Source organism: Melanostigma gelatinosum (assembly GCF_949748355.1).
Source record: "Melanostigma gelatinosum genome assembly, chromosome: 10".
NCBI classification, from domain to species: Eukaryota; Metazoa; Chordata; class Actinopteri; order Perciformes; family Zoarcidae; genus Melanostigma; species Melanostigma gelatinosum.
The window spans coordinates 16,201,025-16,220,719 of record NC_136643.1 but is presented as its reverse complement, the minus strand read 5'-3'; the positions used below and the strand labels follow the sequence as shown (position 1 = coordinate 16,220,719).

At 42.7% G+C, this 19,695-nt stretch overlaps 1 protein-coding gene across 1 annotated transcript in view; it reads left to right on the top strand.

The window, feature by feature from the left end:
* Positions 1 to 759: 759 nt before the first annotated feature.
* Positions 760 to 19,695, top strand: part of myo3b (myosin IIIB) — a gene marked incomplete at its 3' end in the record, with an annotated part of 46,976 nt that continues 28,040 nt past the window's right edge. The window contains exons 1-19 of the mRNA XM_079276888.1: positions 760 to 942; positions 2,163 to 2,183; positions 2,875 to 3,009; positions 3,535 to 3,639; positions 3,902 to 4,001; positions 4,640 to 4,716; positions 5,362 to 5,507; positions 10,739 to 10,804; positions 13,256 to 13,411; positions 15,983 to 16,067; positions 16,156 to 16,272; positions 16,645 to 16,749; positions 17,001 to 17,084; positions 17,203 to 17,405; positions 17,482 to 17,580; positions 17,686 to 17,800; positions 17,893 to 18,019; positions 18,257 to 18,467; positions 19,260 to 19,407. Coding sequence (XP_079133014.1) covers positions 796 to 942; positions 2,163 to 2,183; positions 2,875 to 3,009; positions 3,535 to 3,639; positions 3,902 to 4,001; positions 4,640 to 4,716; positions 5,362 to 5,507; positions 10,739 to 10,804; positions 13,256 to 13,411; positions 15,983 to 16,067; positions 16,156 to 16,272; positions 16,645 to 16,749; positions 17,001 to 17,084; positions 17,203 to 17,405; positions 17,482 to 17,580; positions 17,686 to 17,800; positions 17,893 to 18,019; positions 18,257 to 18,467; positions 19,260 to 19,407 — 2,247 coding nt within the window. The 5' untranslated portion in view covers positions 760 to 795. The remainder of the gene's footprint in view (positions 943 to 2,162; positions 2,184 to 2,874; positions 3,010 to 3,534; positions 3,640 to 3,901; positions 4,002 to 4,639; positions 4,717 to 5,361; positions 5,508 to 10,738; positions 10,805 to 13,255; positions 13,412 to 15,982; positions 16,068 to 16,155; positions 16,273 to 16,644; positions 16,750 to 17,000; positions 17,085 to 17,202; positions 17,406 to 17,481; positions 17,581 to 17,685; positions 17,801 to 17,892; positions 18,020 to 18,256; positions 18,468 to 19,259; positions 19,408 to 19,695) is intronic.

Genomic DNA, 19,695 nt, shown 5'->3' with positions numbered 1-19,695 from the left:
GTTGCTCTTTTGCATCGCTGTTGATCATCAGCCCTTATAACCTTTATAGAATATAAATCACCTTTTATAAAACGCTTTACATCATGATCATTTCACAAAACAGTGCCGTTCACCGCTCGTTCAGGACGACACTTGTCAAGTTAATCTCTGTCCAATCCAATCGATCTCGGGGAGATTGCTCTTCTTAGTGCGCAGTGACGAGGTCGCGTGACGAGGTCTCGTGACGAGGTGGAGAGGGCTAATTCAGTGTGTCTGTGAAATGACACTTGTTGCTCGTCCTCTCGAGGAAGCAATTGCTGTTGCTATTGGTGCTGTTACAATATGACCACAAGAGACTCTTTAGTTGTAATTTTGCTCCGCCCCGATGAGTCAGAAGAAAATAACACTTGCCATGTGAGTAGAGTATACAGTGCTCTCCCCTACAGCTATCTGCTTTGTTTTGCTTGGTTTTCTCCTGCTTTAAACCTGTTAAGTGGCTCCCTTGGCGAATATCGTCGTTTCACTGAGCTGAATGAGTAGGCCCTCGGGAGTAAATGTACTGCTCTGTTCTACACACACACAGCTCTACACAGTTCTGTGCATTTTATTTGAATTACATGCTCTTCTGTGATGTTAACTGGAATAGTTTTTCTGTCCTGCTTAGTTTCTATTGCTATACGTTTCCATGTCACTACAGAGTCATTTCAATGATATGTTAAATATTCTGTATTTTGTCACGTTTTTATTTTTTTTATTCTGGGGTTGTGTTTATCCTCTAGGAGGTCACTGTATGGACTGTATCCTTATAAGTACAGCATGATTGGCATGGAGAACCTGGGCGATCCATCAAGTAACTGGGATATAGTGGAGACCATTGGTAAAGGAACATATGGGAAAGTCTACAGAGTGACCAACAAGAAGGATGGGAGTCAGGCAGCAGTGAAAGTCCTGGACCCGGTCAATGTAAGTCCCTGTTACTGTGGAACCTTTTGCACAATTCAAAACCCACTGTGCCTACTGCATGTTGTCTATTTTCCATTTCCTGCAGTTGAGTTACACTTTGACAACATAATAACCGTCACATTGCAGACATCAAAAGCTGTTTCAATGAACCCTAAAGCGGACTCTGGATGCTGCAGAACCAGCTAGGGCTTCATTCTATATAGTGTATTCATCTAAAATCCACCAGAGTATCCAGAAACTAATTTAATGCAGCGGTTTCCAACCTTCTTGACTTGTAGCCCTTTCAATTGACTAGTTGCAGCCCATCATCACGGGTTATGAGTTAAGACCAAAACAATTGAAAATGATATTTTGAGACCAACCAAACTGGATTTGGAACTGGAATGTCTGGGGGAAAAATGAATACAACTTTTCGTAGCAATCGTTTTTTTATCCATCTTTAGATCAGCCCGTCCACTACTTTGGTCCAGACCAAATCAGTCTCAGTCTTGTTTTCTGCTTTGCTATCTTGTTAATTATCTTGTGAACAATTGTGTTTATCTTGTATGGGGTCCTGGCCCAAGGGGTTGGGAACCACTGGTTCAATTCAAGGTGCATTATTGTCATACTGTGTAGATACATGTTGTATCTACCTCATTTAGCTGCATAATACGTTTCCAGCTGCATGTGACATGACTGCACGTGTAAAGTTAGCAGCATGGTTATCTCTCAATGTTAAGGCAATAACGACACAAGATTTTGGGAAGGACGATTTTTTGATGAGTGCAAAGTAACCTCAAACACACTTAATAACTCTGTAACGTCTGTGACTGTTCTCATTTACTTACCTGTAACTGATACAACTGAGCATTTACCTTGTATATTGCCTCATGTTGTCTTCATGACTCGGCATGTATGCTCAGCTGACCTGTGCTGAATAAACAAGTCTTATATTAAAGTGAAATAACATATGACAATGAAACTGATAATTCATGTCAATGGATAACTTGATGGACAGTTGTAAGACTGCGTGTGTATTGTTTTGCTGGCTCAACGAGATAATTCACACACTAATCTGACTCTGCCTCCCCGTCCTAAGTGTTAGTTTGAGTACCCCAAAAACCATCACGTTGACAGTTTTTAATGACTGCAAGAACTCATAATATTGTGACAGAAGAAGAAAAAAAAAGCAAAGACTAAAACCATTGTGTCTTTCTTTATAACTATGTGACTTGTCTCAGCATGCGAGCCATACAAACAGAGTAAGTTGCCAGTACTTTCTCCTCCTCTCCATCTTGATGCAGTAGTACTTGTACTTGCTCCAGTGATATATATCAACGTCTCCCCTTTTCATTTATTTCCTGTCATGTTAAGTTTAACACACCCTCACCAGGAAGTGTACAGCTGCTGCATTGTCCGTATCCTCTCTGTATATCCTTTCATTTGTCTGTGTGATAAGACCGCTGTAGCCTCTGTATTGCCACCCTATTGTACTAGTGAGACTTGGTCTTAGCGCCTGTGATTGTGTCAATGGAACAATCCCCATCCTGCCAGTGCTGTCCACAATGAGGCTCCCCTGATGGCCATGAAGATGAAGCTGCCTCCTCTCTCATCCCTCTCCCTGATTAGACTGCTGGCACTATCAATCAGACATCCAGGAGGAGAAATTCTGCCTCTCTGACTGGTGCTCTTCCCTTCCTCTGAGATTTACTTTGATAGAAAAGCACTGACAGAAATAGTTTAACACCCGGCCCGTTCCTTTGTTGGTGACTTTCTAACCCCGTCTCTAGTAGTCTAATTATAGTCCACCTTTTTCTTCTGCTGTTACCCAACCTGAAATATAGAGACATAAATGCTATTTTCAAGACATTTCAACATGTTTCATATTTGCATTGCTACAACTCTGCAAATTCTATGTTCCAACTCTGCCCGTTTTCTTTTGCTGTCTTAAAGGATGTGGACGAGGAAATTGAAGCAGAATACAACATCTTGAGGTCCCTGTCCAACCATCCTAATGTGGTGAAGTTTTTCGGCATGTTCTACAAGTCGGACAACTTATCAGGCGGACAACTCTGGCTGGTCCTTGAGGTGAGCTCATCTTAACCATTTAAGATCACATCCCCGGCCATGTTGTCCGCAATATTTGCAAAACTAATTACAAAAAAAATCGATTTCAAGAAGAAATCAAGCTGTGTGCTAAATGGCCGGGAAGGAGACTGCTAGCCAATGTACGTGGATGTAAATGATAAAAATATTTGAAAAAAAATCAGCTTTGCAAATGTTATATGAGGAAGAAACTGCTTCACCAACTCAACAGGGTACGCTTTACTGCATTTCTGTGACTGTGATCCCAAAAACATTATAAAACTCGGTTGTTTAATTGAAACACTTTAATACTTTAGTTGTTATAAAATGAGCCTCAGTTTGTCACAACAACCCACCGACATGAATGTTGATGCTATCATGCTGCCGTGTGATGCTGCGTTGCTTCCTCTGACTTGTGTGTGTGTGTGTGTGTGTGGGTGTGTGTGTGGGTGAGCTCTCCCCATGAATCCTAATCTACAGTGGTTGAGTGATGGACGAGTAACCGGCGTTTCTCTGTCTCCCTCCCAGCTGTGCAACGGCGGCTGTGTCACAGAACTCATCAAAGGCCTGCTCATGCGAGACCAGCGTCTGCAGGAGCCTGTTATCTCGTACATCTTATACAGCGCCCTCTCGGTAAGATGGCCCGCTGCAAAACTGCTAATGGTACTGAGGAGGTGGCATGCAAACATGCAGAGAGCGTGCTGAGGATTTAAGTGTGGCAGTCGGTGAATGAATGCCTCGCACTCTGAACATCTGTGGAACTTCTTTTACATTACTTTTCTACTGCATAACCTTTCGATGCATGATATTCTCATTCATACTAATGACAAATGACGGATAATGGGATGGTGATTCACGCTGAGCACCTTGTGTTTTCTGCCCTCTAACTTAAAAGGGTCTCCAGCATTTGCACAGCAACCGAATTATCCATCGCGACGTCAAAGGCAACAACATTCTGCTGACGACTGAGGGAGGAGTCAAACTGGTTGACTTTGGTAATGGTCTTTGAAAGAGGCAATTTAGCCAATTCAGGGTTCCGCTGGAAAGAGACAAATGCATCATGGTCTGACAAATGTCTCCCAGCTTCGTCTGTGCGCTAAAGTGCATTGTCAGATAAATTTCAGTATTTTCTTGTGATCCATGGGAATGGTCAGCAGCACATCCCCGCAACGTTGTTTGTGAAGTCAAACACAAGCACAGGATGAATCCTGTTGTGTTCGCCACACTTTCGTCCCTCGCTCACCACAACATATTTTTATTTCATGCACCGTAGCCTTAACCTGAGGCTATTATTGCTCATTTAAATTGCATCATTTGATCTTTTGCATATTAAAAGGAAGCTGTTATGGTAAATGCCTTTGAGTCGCCCCGAGGCATGTTTATGTCCTCTGTGTCATGGAGATGAAGTGGACTCATGCTGATAAAAATCTGTCCTACATCATTTGAAATGATTATAGCCCATTATACTTACTGCTTGGCAGGCTGCCACACGAAATGATATGCCAGGATGTATTGATTAATTCAAACATTTAGCCATTCATTGTATTTTATTCCGAGTGAAGTCACACTAATAAACATACTAATCTTGATTGTTATAAAAAAGTGATGTTATTTAGATTTTTTTTTTTTTTAGGTGTTTCAGCTCAACTGACCAGTGCACGATTGCGAAGGAACACATCAGTCGGGACTCCGTTTTGGATGGCCCCTGAGGTCAGAGTCCACGCTTCAGTGAACGCACACATGTTTTAATGCCGAATTGACCATTTTTAAATGTGCAGAATCTCTAATATGTGCCACAAAGCGAGAGGGAGAGAGGCTCAGTTATTTCTGTGTGACTCTCCCCCGTGTCATTGTGTATTCCCCTCCACGGGTGCAGCACTTGAGGTTGCCTCAAGGTTAATAGCTGGGAGTCTGTGGCCCCTCGGCTTACTCTTTGGCAGAAATGAGGTGCAGTGATTGGGCTGCTATAGGGAGGGACCTCAGGGGCAATTAGAATAAAGTCAGCTGTAAAATGTAGTGTCAGTTATAATTATTGACTGTGGAAAAAGAGAGGCTCATAGCACGGGCAACTGAGCTGACCTACCTTTTAGTATTTAAATAGTCCATAAATATAGATATTTGTAACTCTGCCAGGTTTTCGGCAGTAAGAGAGTGCCATAATAAGGAAGTTATATTCAGCTTTATGATCCGTTTGAACATTATTTTCTTTAAGTTATTACCGGTACTCAATACCTCTAAGGTGATATTGATGGTGCTTTATTTCAAGAATTTGATTTGAGGGGGAACTGCTTTTTGTTGAGTACTTAACAGTTTAAAGGAGTTGTTCAGATGGTCACGGTCGTGTTGTGTTGCCAGGTCATAGCCTGTGAACAGCAGTATGACTACTCCTACGATGCCCGCTGTGATGTGTGGTCGCTCGGCATCACAGCCATCGAGCTGGCAGATGGAGATCCCCCGCTGGCTGAGATGCACCCAGTTAAAGCCCTCTTCAAGATCCCACGGTGAGTCCACTAGAGGGCGCTCCTACCACACAACTGTGTGTGGGGGGGGGGGGGGGGGGCTGCCGCCCACACAAGGACAACTCAAAGACGGCTTTCCATTATGACAGGAGGACAATGGCAAACTGAATTTGACAGTAGAGGCGATGAAAAGAAACGAAAAAACGCGACTTTCTTGGTTGAACTGCGCATTTGTGGTTTGATCCATGTTCCTTGTTGCCATTGTCTCATCTGAAAGGAAGCATCTGCTGAATAATCAGTGTTCAAAATCTTCATCATCAACAAACTGTCGTCGTGTTTGGCCTTAAAATTAATGCAGTGATTCAATCTGTGAAAATATTCACTGCTGGAGACGGTGTGTGTCTGATGATCATTTGAGAGCTTAGTGGCTACACGCGGTTGACCTTTTGTTATCAGCACAATCGCGCAATTATCTCTCAGTTAGGTAGAGATATGCCCTTCTGATTGCAATTTGCATTGGTGATTAGCTCCATTCACATTGAGATGAGGCTGTCACCTCCTCCCCGTCACAATGTTATCTCCTCCCTGCCAAAGCCAGAAGAGGAACATGGATGGTTTGTGTGGTAGGAATTATGGAGCTGCTGTAGCATTTCATCAGCACCAAATTCATCCAGAATTTAAGATAATTGCAAGAGGAAGGGCGACTCGTACAAATGAATGCTGCTAATTCAGAGTCAGGCTTTTCTCACGTATTCACCTGATAACACGTCACCTTTTTCGGTGGAGTAGATGTAGCTGAGGGGTTGTATGTTAAGGACACATTTAAAAGAGCTACCTGGAACAGGATAAGTGGTTTCTGTCAAGTAGCAAACACGTTTCCATATCGAACAGCAGCCATAATAAGAGGGGGCATATGCATTTCCCATGTCAATGTCCAATCCGATTTCATTGCTGCAGATCTCTTCGACTCGGTGGCTCGGGGGATAACTAGGACGTTGATAGAATTGGACGTGTATCTTTAACTGACATTCCTCCGTCTCTGTTCCAATCAAAAAAATATATTTTGCCCGTTTGGTATCGGGACCTTAAAGGCTCGGTGGTCGTGCTGTAAATCACAGCGAATGTGTTGAACCATGAAATGATTCTGTTCACATGTCATTCATCTCAAATATATATTTGCCATCATTGCTGCTCGGCAGACAAAAATGACGAGGAAACGTGACGTAAATTATGACTCCTGTGTGAATCACTTTCTAAAGAGGGAGATGTGTTTCACCTTTGGGCTTTTAGAGGTGGCGAGAGTGATTCATGATGAAATCCGAGAGATTCATCTTCACAGGTTTTGATCATTGCAACGTTCCGATTTTCCTTCTCTATTTAATACTTCATAAACCCTCACCGAATGTATTGTCCTTGGATAGTACATGCTTTATGAAACCATACAAGCACTTCAAACATGCAATAAGCATTTTCATCATTCTCATATTTTACAGTTGCACACAGTAATGTGTTTCTGGACTTTAAAGGGTTCACTGTCATGTAATCTATGTATCATCCACCTTATCATTCCTCCTCTCTGGAACACATCTAGATAGTAAACGATAGTCAAAGAAATATAGAAGATGTCATATTAAGAGGATATTTCATGCACAAGACAAATTCACCCAAGTTGTGATTCATGTTATACATTCATAAGTCATGGTACTACTTCTTTATGATGCTGTTTGTTCATCGTTTGTTTTCGTTCTTTTTCTGAAAAAACAAACAAGCTTTTGCTGGACAGGTATTGTTGTCGAGCTCAATATTTCCTGGTGAGGACCGAAAACAACAGTCAGTGCAATCACCACTTTGACGACAGGGGCCAGCAGCAGATTGCCATTATGTCACCGTCTTGGCTTTGCTCGGGGAAACCTGCACAGGTGGAAATGCTGATGTCCCAGCCGGCTATAAATGATAAGAGGAGCTATGATATCTGTCAGATGGGACGCTGATGAGCTCCATGAATTGGGGTCACCTTGGTGCGTCGTCTGTTTGTGCTTCAGAAATATCTGATACTTGAGGAGCTTTGACATCCGTGCATGTGTTTGAATCTCAGGTAGATCATGCTTCTATTTGTTGTAGTTTCAGTTCTTTTAATTTAAGTTGAATCCAAGGCTTTTGTGAATTTGCCCTTTGTCACGATGAAGACTAATTGAGTGTGTTACAGTGCATATGACAGATATGTGATGTCCATGGTGGCCATGAATGAAGGTAACGGAGCATGTCAGAGGGTAAAGTTGTAAAATCATCAACTGCTAAATTAAGTACAGACAGTTACTCCAGGCTAATGTGGTCTGTGATATTTAATACACAGGAAGGTTAATTGCTTGAGCAGGTTCTCTCTTTGCTGTGCATGCCGAGTGTCCATGTAAAGTCAAATCAAAGTGTGTGGAACACGCGTTGTAAAGGTTAAAGGCAATCGGCAACGCCGTCCAAGGTTGTGTTTATTCGGCCAGATCCCTGTAGATATTAGCCACATATTTAACGGGACATATATATGTCTGAGCGGAGAGCAGCACCAACGAGATAGAAGACAGTAGTAAATGATGGCCTGTCGGAGGCAACAAAGGGCAATCAAATGATGAGGCTCAGGGAGAGAAATCCACACCAGCGTGCTGGCGAGAGACAGCTCTTCATGGAGAAAGCTATGAGTTAGAATCTGTGCAGCTGAACAGCCACGGGTGATGAATATCAGGGCAGTTTCTTGGGTTTCTGACACACAGAAATCTTATCAAAGAGGTGAAAAATCAAGTCTGGGGTGAACTAAAGATACGTCTTGCCTGTGTGTTGAAGGATATGTTGAATCCATGCATTACCGAACTAAGTAGACATATGATCATTGCAGATTTGTTTGCATTTTACATGACATGTATCTTTGAATCCTCTCCTGGCAAAACTATTATTCATCAACAATATCGGACAATACTATGAGTCAACAGCCATGCCAGCAGCTTGTGGGTTAAGGTAAATATGTTAGCATGCTAACATGCTCACAATGACAATTCTAACCTTTGTATTTTTGGGTCCTTTCTCGGAGACCCCTCGGCAGAAAGAAATTCCATCAACAACTGTGAAACACTTCGAGATGATTACGATTAATAACTTGTCGGCTTTTCAGTCCGTCACACACAAATGTCAGAAATAATGCTGATGTGGAAACCGTGTGAAGCCTGCCAGGGTTGTTCTCAACACATTGCTCGCTGTGATTGTGAAAACCAGCCTTTTCTTTTTAAAGAACTCACATGGCTTTGATTTACCACATTTCCATTCTGTGTTTAAAAGTGTGTATCCGGTTTGAATCGAGCGACATAACCATACTGTCACAGTGTTCCCATTATCAGACCCCGGTGCAGTCTTGACCCCGAAGAGAGACCATTGGCTGGTTGGATGATTTTCCTACATGACTTAAGGCTTTAACATCTCTGTTGGTCTTTGATGATGTTATTTTACTGCTCTGTGTGGCTTCCAGGACTGCAGCATTTTGTCGATGTGGCCACCAAAGACGTGATAAATGTAGCAGTAGCCCTGCGTGTTCATGCATATATGCGCAAAGAAGTGCTGGGGCTCTGGCTGTAGTGATGGATGAGATGACATTTTAAGCAGGTGGTCCATTCGCTGAATAAGTCTTTATTTTAGACCCTAGTAGTCTCTGTCCAGTCCTTATGAAGGCCAACAACCAAGGAAATACATAAATCTTCACCAGTTATTATGAATCTTGGGTGCTGTTTTGATTATTTGTAAGATTTGAAGTACATCACTGTCCACCACTAAGACGTTTATGCAAGATTGCAGTGTAGACGTCAACATTGCTGCCTTGTTTTGGTAATGTAATCACCTCCATGTTGTCTGGTGTAGTGGACTTTGGAGACTGTGGAGATCTGGAAAAGTAAACAGATTGTTTTTTTTTATCTCCATAATGACACTGATTCAAAACCTTTACTGGGTTTGTTTCATGTGTGTTTTAATGTGAGCCGCAGAGACAGATTTTGAAGCAAGTGAGCACTGGCAATATTGAATACAGCGTCACAGTACATATGGGAAATGGGGGAATTATAAATTCTGCATATGAAATATTCAAATATTACATTGGCCTGATTTTTTTGTCGTCCATGGCTTAGTTACAGCCGTCAAGTGCCGTTGACACCTCTGTGATTTTGCCTCAATCCACTGTGAGGAACGTCTGACAGTACGACTGCCTGGACCTAGATTTGAATAAGCCATTTGTGTTTACAATATGAGCCAGCCCTCTCACAAATACAGAAAGAAATAAATGCCTGCATTTGCTAAGCACAATGAGCACACTTGACAGTGTTATCAGCAGCATGCTGCTATATTGACTTTCTAATGTATAAGCAGTATGGTACAACATCAAGGCGAGAACGTGTCTGCGGGCTCATATGAGAGGTTGCATTGAAGCAGCCAGTTACTGGCTTTGATCTGCACTTTGGAAAGGATTGCCTGTCTGAATCCTTATCAAAGACTCGACTAACTTAGTGCTGCGGAAAATGACAGATTTTATACCCCAACATCCTCTCCCTCTCTTCCAAAAAAAAGAGAGAAAAAAAGACGTTAAGTATGTTGTCATTTAACGTGTAGCTGCATCTACCTCTGGTTTGTATGTGATGAACAAAATCCATGCTTCCTTTTCATATTCTACCTGTCTGTCAGCTTTGTGAAACAACACGCGTGAACTAATTAGTCCAGTTAATGAATGTCTCGACCAGGTCTGTCACCGGTTTGCCTGACGGTGACAAAAGGCTCGGCCTCCAGCTGTCAGACTTGCAGCTCCCTGTGAAGATGACTGTACTCAGGCCGGTCCAGCCTTGGCTCCTCTTGCAGATTTGCCTCCTGTCATCTTGCACACTTGAAAAGTGTTAGCCTCATTATAGATGGCCTCCGTAAATGCTGCTGACAGAGGTATAACTAGCTCCCATAACTTGTGGCTCCCAATGGCAGATGCTTGCTGCCAGACAGTAGAGGAGCTGTTATCATTTGTCACTTTTTCTGCGGCTGCCACAGACCTGGAGCCCGACCAGCTCGTCCTCGGACCAAAAAACTCTCACAGGAGTCTGGCGGTCACACTCCGCCTGCCAGCGATCATTTGTCAGCTAACTCAGGAGGCTAACTCAAAGACTTAAATAGAGATGATTTAGAGATGATCGCGATGACGTTTAAATGTGTAGTTCGGTTTTTCAAATGTTAAGTTGACTTTTGCACGTGTGATTTTGTTTCAGAAATCCCTCCCCTACATTACGAAACCCAGAGCAGTGGTGCAGGAGCTTTTGCCATTTCATCGGCCAGTAAGTGTCCTCTTACTTTAACCTGTCAACCTTTGTACTCAGTTATTTAAAATAAAGCACACAATGGCAGTGAAAGCACACCGCAGCACGTATGTTCAGACAGAGCCCAACCCTATTCTGAAGAATATGAGGCTGTTTAAGATTTCTTTAAGAATAATGAGATATATCGGCAGATATTTATTTATTCAACATAAATATACTTTTTTTGGTAAGATTCCCTCAAATTGAGTTAACTAGGGCTTTGTGTGGTTTGGTGGATAAATAATGATGTCGATGTGTTTGGTGCAGAGGCGTAGCGTGGGATGCTTTAGGACTTGGGTAGGAGGAGAGTTCTGCACAGTTCTGAATCACATGTAAAAGTATATTAAATGTAAAAATAAGAAAAGTTAACATCAAATGTACATGGAAATGCAGCCTGTAAATACATCAATTTATTGTAAAATCTGTTTGCAAGACATTCAAATCTGTGACTGAAAGTATTGTTGAACACCTGCTGTTGATTCTGCTAACAATACTTAAGATGACACACGTTCATTTTACTGAGATGCTACTCTTGAAAATATCATAAGCCAATTTAAAAATTGTCCAAAATGAAATGCTAAAACGTATACATGGAGAAAGACCTTTTTTTATCAGGAACAACTGAACATTAGCTTTAGTACATTGTCAGCAGGCGGGATTGTGCATCTTAACATCGAGGGAGTTTGAATTTATATTTTACAGCCAGATTATATCAACCCTCTTGTCCTTCTGTTCATTGACTTTCATTTGTGTAAATCTGCCGCAGAGGAACAAACTAATTCACCTGAGTTATCAATTCTATCTGAGGCCCAGATAAGTTATCATTTCCTCCTCAGTGCAAAGCTAATAACGTCAGCGCTTTGCTGGTAAATGGTTGTTCAGAATATACAACCTTAATATCCACCGCGCAGAGCAGAGGTGTGTGAGGCTGACCCATAATGAGAAAATAAAATTCAATTTGTGTGGGCACGGTTTCCAGCTAACATTTATGTTCGAGCTTTTCAATGAAATGCATTAACTGTGAAGAAGTAATTGAAAAAAACAAACAGACCGTCTGCCTTGAAGGCCTGTTGGCTTCTTTTACGTGTGTCTTGAGTATTGACTGGTCAGGACACAATCGAGGCATATTACCCCCTTAAACCAGTCAGCGCACATTGTAGTGATGTTAGTTCTTTGTATCGTCTCGTAGTCGTTTTTACAAGAATATAATTGCATTGGTTTTAATTTCTGGATTGCAACTCTGTAATCTGTGGTAATGGATTGTGTGATATCATATCAGAAATAATCTCCCCGCACAAAGCCCAGCAGAGTTCAATGTGGGGGGGCTGGACAATGTTATCAACCATTGCAGGCTGTTTGTGAAGCCTTTTCAGCCCAGTCACCCCTGTGTGTGTGTGTGTGTGTGTGTGTGTGTGTGTGTGTGTGTGTGGAGACTGAGGTGGGGGGTTCGGGGATAATAAATCCATCACCGGCGTCTGTCTCTCGCTTGGGCAGCCAGAGAGCTGACTTCTGTGACAGAGTGGCCTGCCGTTCAGCATCCCGGCAGCACAGCCCTGCTAATAGCAGCAACCTCTGCTTAATGTCCTGACGCTAATGAATTCATGGAATTAACTTTCAGAGCTGAACAAACTGATAAAAGAAACAGAATTCCAGTGTAGATTAGGTAGAAGGAATTAGATTGCTGTTTTTCTCCTATCTCGCCTCTGCCTGCAATAGTTGGTGCTGAAGTGCTTACACACACACACACACACACACACACACACACACACACACACACACACACACACACACACACACACACACACACACACACACACACACACACACACACACACACACTGAGTCTTTAGCTGAACAAGTAATTGAACAGCACAAATGTGGATTGTTGATGGATGCATCGTTGCGTTCAGGTGGGGATTTAAAGTAATTTACTTTCATAGTTTCTGTCTCACAATATATCAAACTGTCAAAAATGAAAGCCAGTGTTCCCCTGTGTGTGTGGTCAATGTTTTTGCAACCATTTGTATCAGCAGCTAACTGATGCAGAAGTGTGGCCATGGGCCAGTATCACAAAGTGACATCACCTATTGGCAAACACTGCACATCACAGATAGGACTTACTGCCGTGCCATAGCGAGGCTTGTTTGGACTCAGGGGGCCATGGTGATCGGGACCATGTGGTACTCAGACAGAGAATGACAGATTAGTGACCCCACACATAAGAACACAAGGAGCTCTCTGCTGGCTGTGAGTGTCTGTCTGAACTGGTCTCAACAAACCAGCTTTCTACAATGTTCAGGTGATCGCACAGTTTATCCTCAGCAGTTTAATTCACTCTGATTTTAAGATTGCATATAAAAAGATGGATAACGTTGGCGGCTTTGTCTGTCTGAACATGCTCAAAGCCTCCTCTATTTTTGTGATTGTAAGGTGTCTGATAAAGGATTTTGAAGCTCGTCCATCTGTGACCCACCTCCTGGAGCATCCCTTCATCAAGCAGGCGCACGGCAAGGATGTGGCACGACGGCAGCAGTTAGCTGCTCTCATCCAGGAGCAGCAAGACCTGGGCTGCAAAACCAAGACCAAGTAAGTCCCTTGATTTTACACTCTAAAATTGCAGAATAAATGATACGCTGCTGTGACAAAGCTGGTCGCGAATTCATTTGTGTGCTGCCCTCAGAGATTTTGTTGCAGCAGATGGGCACTGACTGAGTGGAGGGATGCTTTCTGTCCAGTAGGGGGCAGGGTCTCATCTTCTTACACTCAGAAATGAGGATGAGCCCCAGTAATGGGCATTACAGTGTGTGATTAAAGAGAAGTTAGGGGAGTGTGACTAATTCAGAGGGAGTGATTGTGCTGATTAATAAACGCCATTTAGGCCAGTCGATGTCGCAACCGTCTGATGGGAAGTCCTTAGTACAAAGCACTTCCATGTGATTAAACCAATCATGGAGTAAATATTCATTTCAAGATTGATTTACTTCGGAAAATAAGTGACATTTCAACTCTGCTGCCTTCCGTTTTGCTTGGTTTTGAAAGACACAACTCGAGATATTTTCTCGACAGAATAAAATGGCAGCTATAAATAGATACTGTAGATATGAAGAGTCAGAGCGTGAGTTCATGAGCTTTTGTCCTGAAATGTGCGATGATGGATAGTTCACCCAGACACGGTCATGGCAGCAAATGACAGAGCAGAAGTCTCCTGGAGAAATACTGACTTTGGCGCTGCTTAATCTTCATCATAAAGGAGTTCGCTGAACCTACCCTTGACTGAGAGTCTTGATGTTGTGCCAGCTCTGTTTACTCCCGAGAGTGTGCAGAGTCGGTGCCTGAGCCTGATCCCGAATTCCTGTCCACAGTGAAAGTGGATAATGGGATTAGGAGCTTGTAGGGCGAGAACTGGGCTCGCCTAGTTTCGTCTCTCATGCCACAGATCAGCACACAATGACTCCAGATAAGAATAAAGACATAGAGAACTTAAAAGTAGCTGCCGTAGGTGGAACAGCGTGATTTACTTCAAAGCAGGAGAGAGGTAGAGGCTAGAGGTCTCAGGTCCCTCTCCAAAGGGACACGATGACGAGTCTTCACTTCAGAGGGACCACATGTCGAGCATGAGACTTTTATTTCTGCGCCGTCGAATTTATTCAGAATACCAAATGAATTCAAAGGCAGAGGAGGAAACAATTCCGAACCTGAAGCCTGAATATTTTTATTCATGCTGTGATTGATTATTTATTATAATAGAATATGGATGCATCTGGTTTAAAATAGATATTTTATTGTTTTGCAATGTTAAGGATTGAGAAGTGTTTCAAATGTTTTTTCTTTAGCTTTTATTCAAGCGCGAGGCTGGTGTTAGTGAAGACATTTATTTTGGGTGAATACTGTATTGAATTATTGTTGTTTTTTCTACAAAGTAACAAAACATCTGTGTAATGTTTTAACAAACGTTACTCAAAAATGAGTAAATCGTGCATTTTCTGTAGACTGTTTCTCGTCGAGGAATGTCGCCAACTTAAAACAGGTTGCACCGAACAACTACTTCCTATGTAGAGGGTAGTTGTCCCTAAATATTCACTCCCAGCTCACTGCCATGTATAACTGTTGCATAGCTGTAGTTATTGAGTCAATGCTAACGTTAGCTTGCAGATGTGACACTTGACACAAAATCCTTAACTGCATAAATACTAGTAACTTTTAAACAAAATTCTGCATCTATGTTTGTATAAAAAATGTCAGACCCACATTTATAAAAGATTTTCAATTCATGTTAATATGTCACATGACCCCCTTAAACAGCCGTATTTGTCAGGGATGTTTCAGTTTGCGATGCTTCAGTGACTTCCTGTTTACATAAGCTAATTGATAGATTTGATTGGCGATACAAATGTCTTCTAGCAACAACTGCACAAATGACCAGATCCTTTATTGGCGCAATAAGATTTAATAAATCACTTGTTTGAAACTAGCTAATAATTACTATCTTTAAAGACAAACATACTGATGGATTCACAAATAGCTGGTGCAACCCAGCCCTGTTGGGCTTTGACAGCAGATGTATACGGCAATGTTGAACGTAACGACACTAAGTGCAGCTGTGAGGCTCGTTGGTGTGGTTTTGACAACAATAGAGCTCTATGAAGGAATAAGATACACCAGGCAATGGCTACACAGACCGCACGTGTTAATAGGATCAAATCAGTGTTGGTTTGGATGTTTTCCTCGGATATCATCGACCATATCCTTTAAGTTTGATAGAAAGGACTGATCCACTACACACTGGAGTATATTATGCACATGTACACACACATATCGACACATAAAGCAGGAGGCACTCACAGACGCAGCTCTCTTTTGCTCTCTTTCACACACTCTCTGGTGTCCCCTGATGTTTTCCACAGCTCCATGGAGGCAGCTGGCTCTGTGCTGACCTCTGCCCACTGGGGCTCATTTGAGAGTGATAGGTCAAAACACAGATGAAGTGCAATCACAGCTTGTGATAATGGGAGATGTGTCCCCCGGGAGAGCTTTAAGGGCTTCAAACAAACCGTGGAAGTGACTGAGTCTTACATTCAGCCAGTCAACCTACTGTTTCTCCTTTGGTGGTCACTTTACAGCTTTCTGAGGCATTATCATGTCCTTGGCTTCATACAGGCACGAGCGGATCAATACTCGTAAAACCCTCATAATAGAGAGCTGTCCCGATGATGATCTGGTGAACTTGGAGTTCTTAGATGAGGTAGGATTGAATTATGTTGATCTCATCTTGTATTGACCGGTCCAAGGCACAATGTTCTTGATGTTACGTGTGTTTTTCTGTTCTACAGGAGACAATAATCAGCCATCTCCAGAAGAGATATGATGAGCTGCAGCTGTACACTTATGTTGGTGACATCCTCATTGCTCTCAACCCTTTCCAGAATCTTAGCATCTACTCTCCCCAGGTTGGTTACGGACCAGTGACACAAAATGTTCCCAAAGGTTTCCTCATCTCAATGGAAGCAATGAATGATTTCGCATGAGTCATGCCATTGGTCCGGCCCGAGTGGATATATTATACTTTATGTTTAGGGACACACATCATGACCACGCCTGAGCAGACAGGAAGTGCATAACATTTCAAACCATTGGTGTTGCTTAAAATGTTGCATCTTTGTACTTCCAGTATCTTTGACATTGTCATTGCGAGCATGCTGACGTTAGCGTTCAGCTAAAAACACTGCCGTGTCCAAGTAACAGCCACAGAGCTGTGAGCATGGCTGTAGACTATGGCTGTTTAATGCAAATGCCTTTTGTATTTATGTGCCTTCTCTTAGTTCTCTAAGCTGTACCATGGTGTGAAGAGGGCTGACAACCCTCCACACATCTTTGCTACTGCAGATGCAGCCTACCGAGGCATGGTGACCTTCTGCAAAGACCAGGTACTCTGCAGAAAAATAATTTGATCAGTGAAGACTCGGATTGTAAAATTGATAGAATAAAGATTCACATCTGTGAAGAAAGTTATGTTAAACAATGTTTTTAAATGTTTGGGAGGGATGTAGTCTTTCTTGAAGAAGAGATTTAATTCTCTTCAAGACGTTTGCCTGTTTAAATCATTAAAAACAGGGAGAATTGTATGCAATATAATATAAATATTCCTTTCTTCGTTTTTTGTTTCCTTTTGTTTTAGTGTATCATAATCAGTGGGGAGAGCGGTGCCGGGAAAACAGAGAGCGCTCATTTGATCGTCCAACATCTTACCTTCTTGGGAAAGGTATACTAGCAGCGTGGCCATCCTCTCTTTGTTGAACGTATAAATACTTGTGCTGAATACTGCACGAATATCAAAAATATGACAATTAGAGTTCAAAGAAACGTGTTGCTGCTCTCAGGCAAACAACCGGACGCTGCGTGAGAAGATCTTGCAGGTGAACCCCCTTGTAGAGGCCTTCGGAAACGCCTGCACAGCTATAAATGACAACTCCAGCCGCTTCGGCAAATACCTGGAGATGAAGTTCACACCCACCGGGGCGGTTATCGGGGCCAAGATATCCGAGTATCTGCTGGAGAAGTCGAGGGTCATCAAGCAGGCTATGTATGTGCTGCTCAGGCTTGGTCTGACTGGAGATCCCTTTGTCACACTTCTAACTGCTCGGTTTGTTTCCTTTCAGGGGGGAGAAAAACTTCCACATATTTTATTACATATATGCTGGGCTTTACCACCAAGACAAGCTGAAGACTTACAGGCTGCCAGACAGGACGCCTCCCAGGTTCGCACAGCAGGATTGACTTTGACACGTTCGTAATAATCCTGCCATCTCTCCCTTCCCATCGTGTCGAAGCATCAATATTGATCGTTACTTGTGCATCTGCAGGTATATTGACAGCCAGCACTGTAAAGTTATGCAAGACATTGTCTCCAGCAAACTGTACACGGAGCAGTTTGACGCAATTCAGGAGTGCTTCCGAAATATCGGCTTTACTGAAGAGGTACTTTAATACTGGATCAAAACATACAGTACTTGGTCGCGAATCAATTACATACTATAATATGTCTATTTGTTCTTCTCTTTTCGTTTTAGGAGGTCAACTCTGTTTACAGAATTCTCTCAGCCGTTTTGAACACCGGCAATATTGAATTTGCTTCCATCACATCCCAACACCAGACTGATAAGAGCGAAGTGCCTAATTCAGAGTCCTTAGAGAACGGTGAGAGATACAATACATTATGCAATGTGTGGAGCGAAACCAGCGGTCAGTTCTCTGTAAGCAGTTATAACAGTGACACATCCAAAAGACTAGAATCCCTTTCAATTGACATAAAGAAACGTAAAGTAGCTCAGACATCCGCAATAAGAGATGGCTGTGACCTATTTGTATGCTCACGATAAAGGCTGACGAGCTCTTGATTATCAAACTGATTTCCTCTCTTGTCTTTCCTCTCAGCCGCTTCTCTCCTCTGCATCGGCCCCGAGGAACTCCAGGAGGCGCTGACCTCTCAGTGTGTGGTCACCAGGGGCGAGACCATCATCCGCACCAACACCGTGGACAAGGCCGCCGACGTCCGGGACGCCATGTCCAAGGCCTTGTACGGACGCCTCTTCAGCTGGATAGTCAACCGCATCAACACCCTGCTGCAGCCTGACATGAAGATCTGGTGAGCGTCTGCCGGCGATAAAGATCCGCGTGGACGTTCTTCTGTAACTCTCTCCTCTTCGATTATCTTGAGCGATCGCGCAGAGTTTCTGCGAAGCTCCGATGACCTTTACGGACTTCTGTAGAGGTAGATGCAAACATGCAGAGGAGAATATCAATAGGCAGGCACAAGACCAAGCAAAAGGAGTGCGAAAAACAGTTTTAATACATTTTTAAAACAGAGTTGCGTGCAGAGAAAATAATGTTCAGATGATTAAAAAGACTTCAGAGAGACTGCAAAGAGGCTGTTCATTGATCCAAAAGAATTCCTTCATAAATATGAGCGTCTACTGTCAAGGAGTCGCCTCTCACAGATGTACAAACGCCAGCGCATTCCAGTCATCTTTGCCGTTTCCTTATTGCCATTAACAACCCCCGAGCACAGACTAAAGGTGACCTCTGCGTACGGCGGGTAATGACTGATCATGAAAAGCAGCAGCTTGAAGCACTGCATATGGAATGCAGGGTGTTTAGTCTTCATGCTGTGCCGTAAAAGTAAGTATTGTTTGTGCCAATATTGAAAACGACAGGAGGTTAAATCAAAAGAGACAAATAAAACCATTATAAGAAGCTTTGACTTTTTGAGAGCTGACGTTTATGATTTCTCATCAGACTACTGGAGGCCGTCCAGACCAGACTCTGTTTATTGGGTTGAACTCGGATCATCGTTAAAGTTTGAATGCGCCTGCTGGGGATTTGCTTGTTCTGTAACATAGAAGAATACGTTTGTTTGTCCTCTTTTCCTCCTTTGAAGCGCCGCAGAGAGCGGCATGAATGTGGGAATCCTGGACATTTTTGGATTTGAGAACTTCAAGAATAATTCGTTTGAGCAACTGTGCATCAACATCGCAAATGAGCAGATTCAGTTTTACTTCAACCAGCACATATTTGCCCTTGAACAGGTGAGCGTGACATGATGTTAGTATGTCTGTGCAAATTCAACATGCTTATGAATGTCATGTAATGTGCTTGAAATGAATGCATCCGCACAACAATAAACACTGGATATAAATGTTTACCTTTAAAACACTTACGGAAATCAGTCATTTTAATGTTATTTGTGTTTATCACATCCATCAGCGCAGAGATGCTCTTAACATGAACATTTAGCTTTTAGCCAGGCGGTGACGTGTAAAGGATTGCTTGTACCGTTACGCACCAGCAAATTACACTCTTAATTGATTCAATGA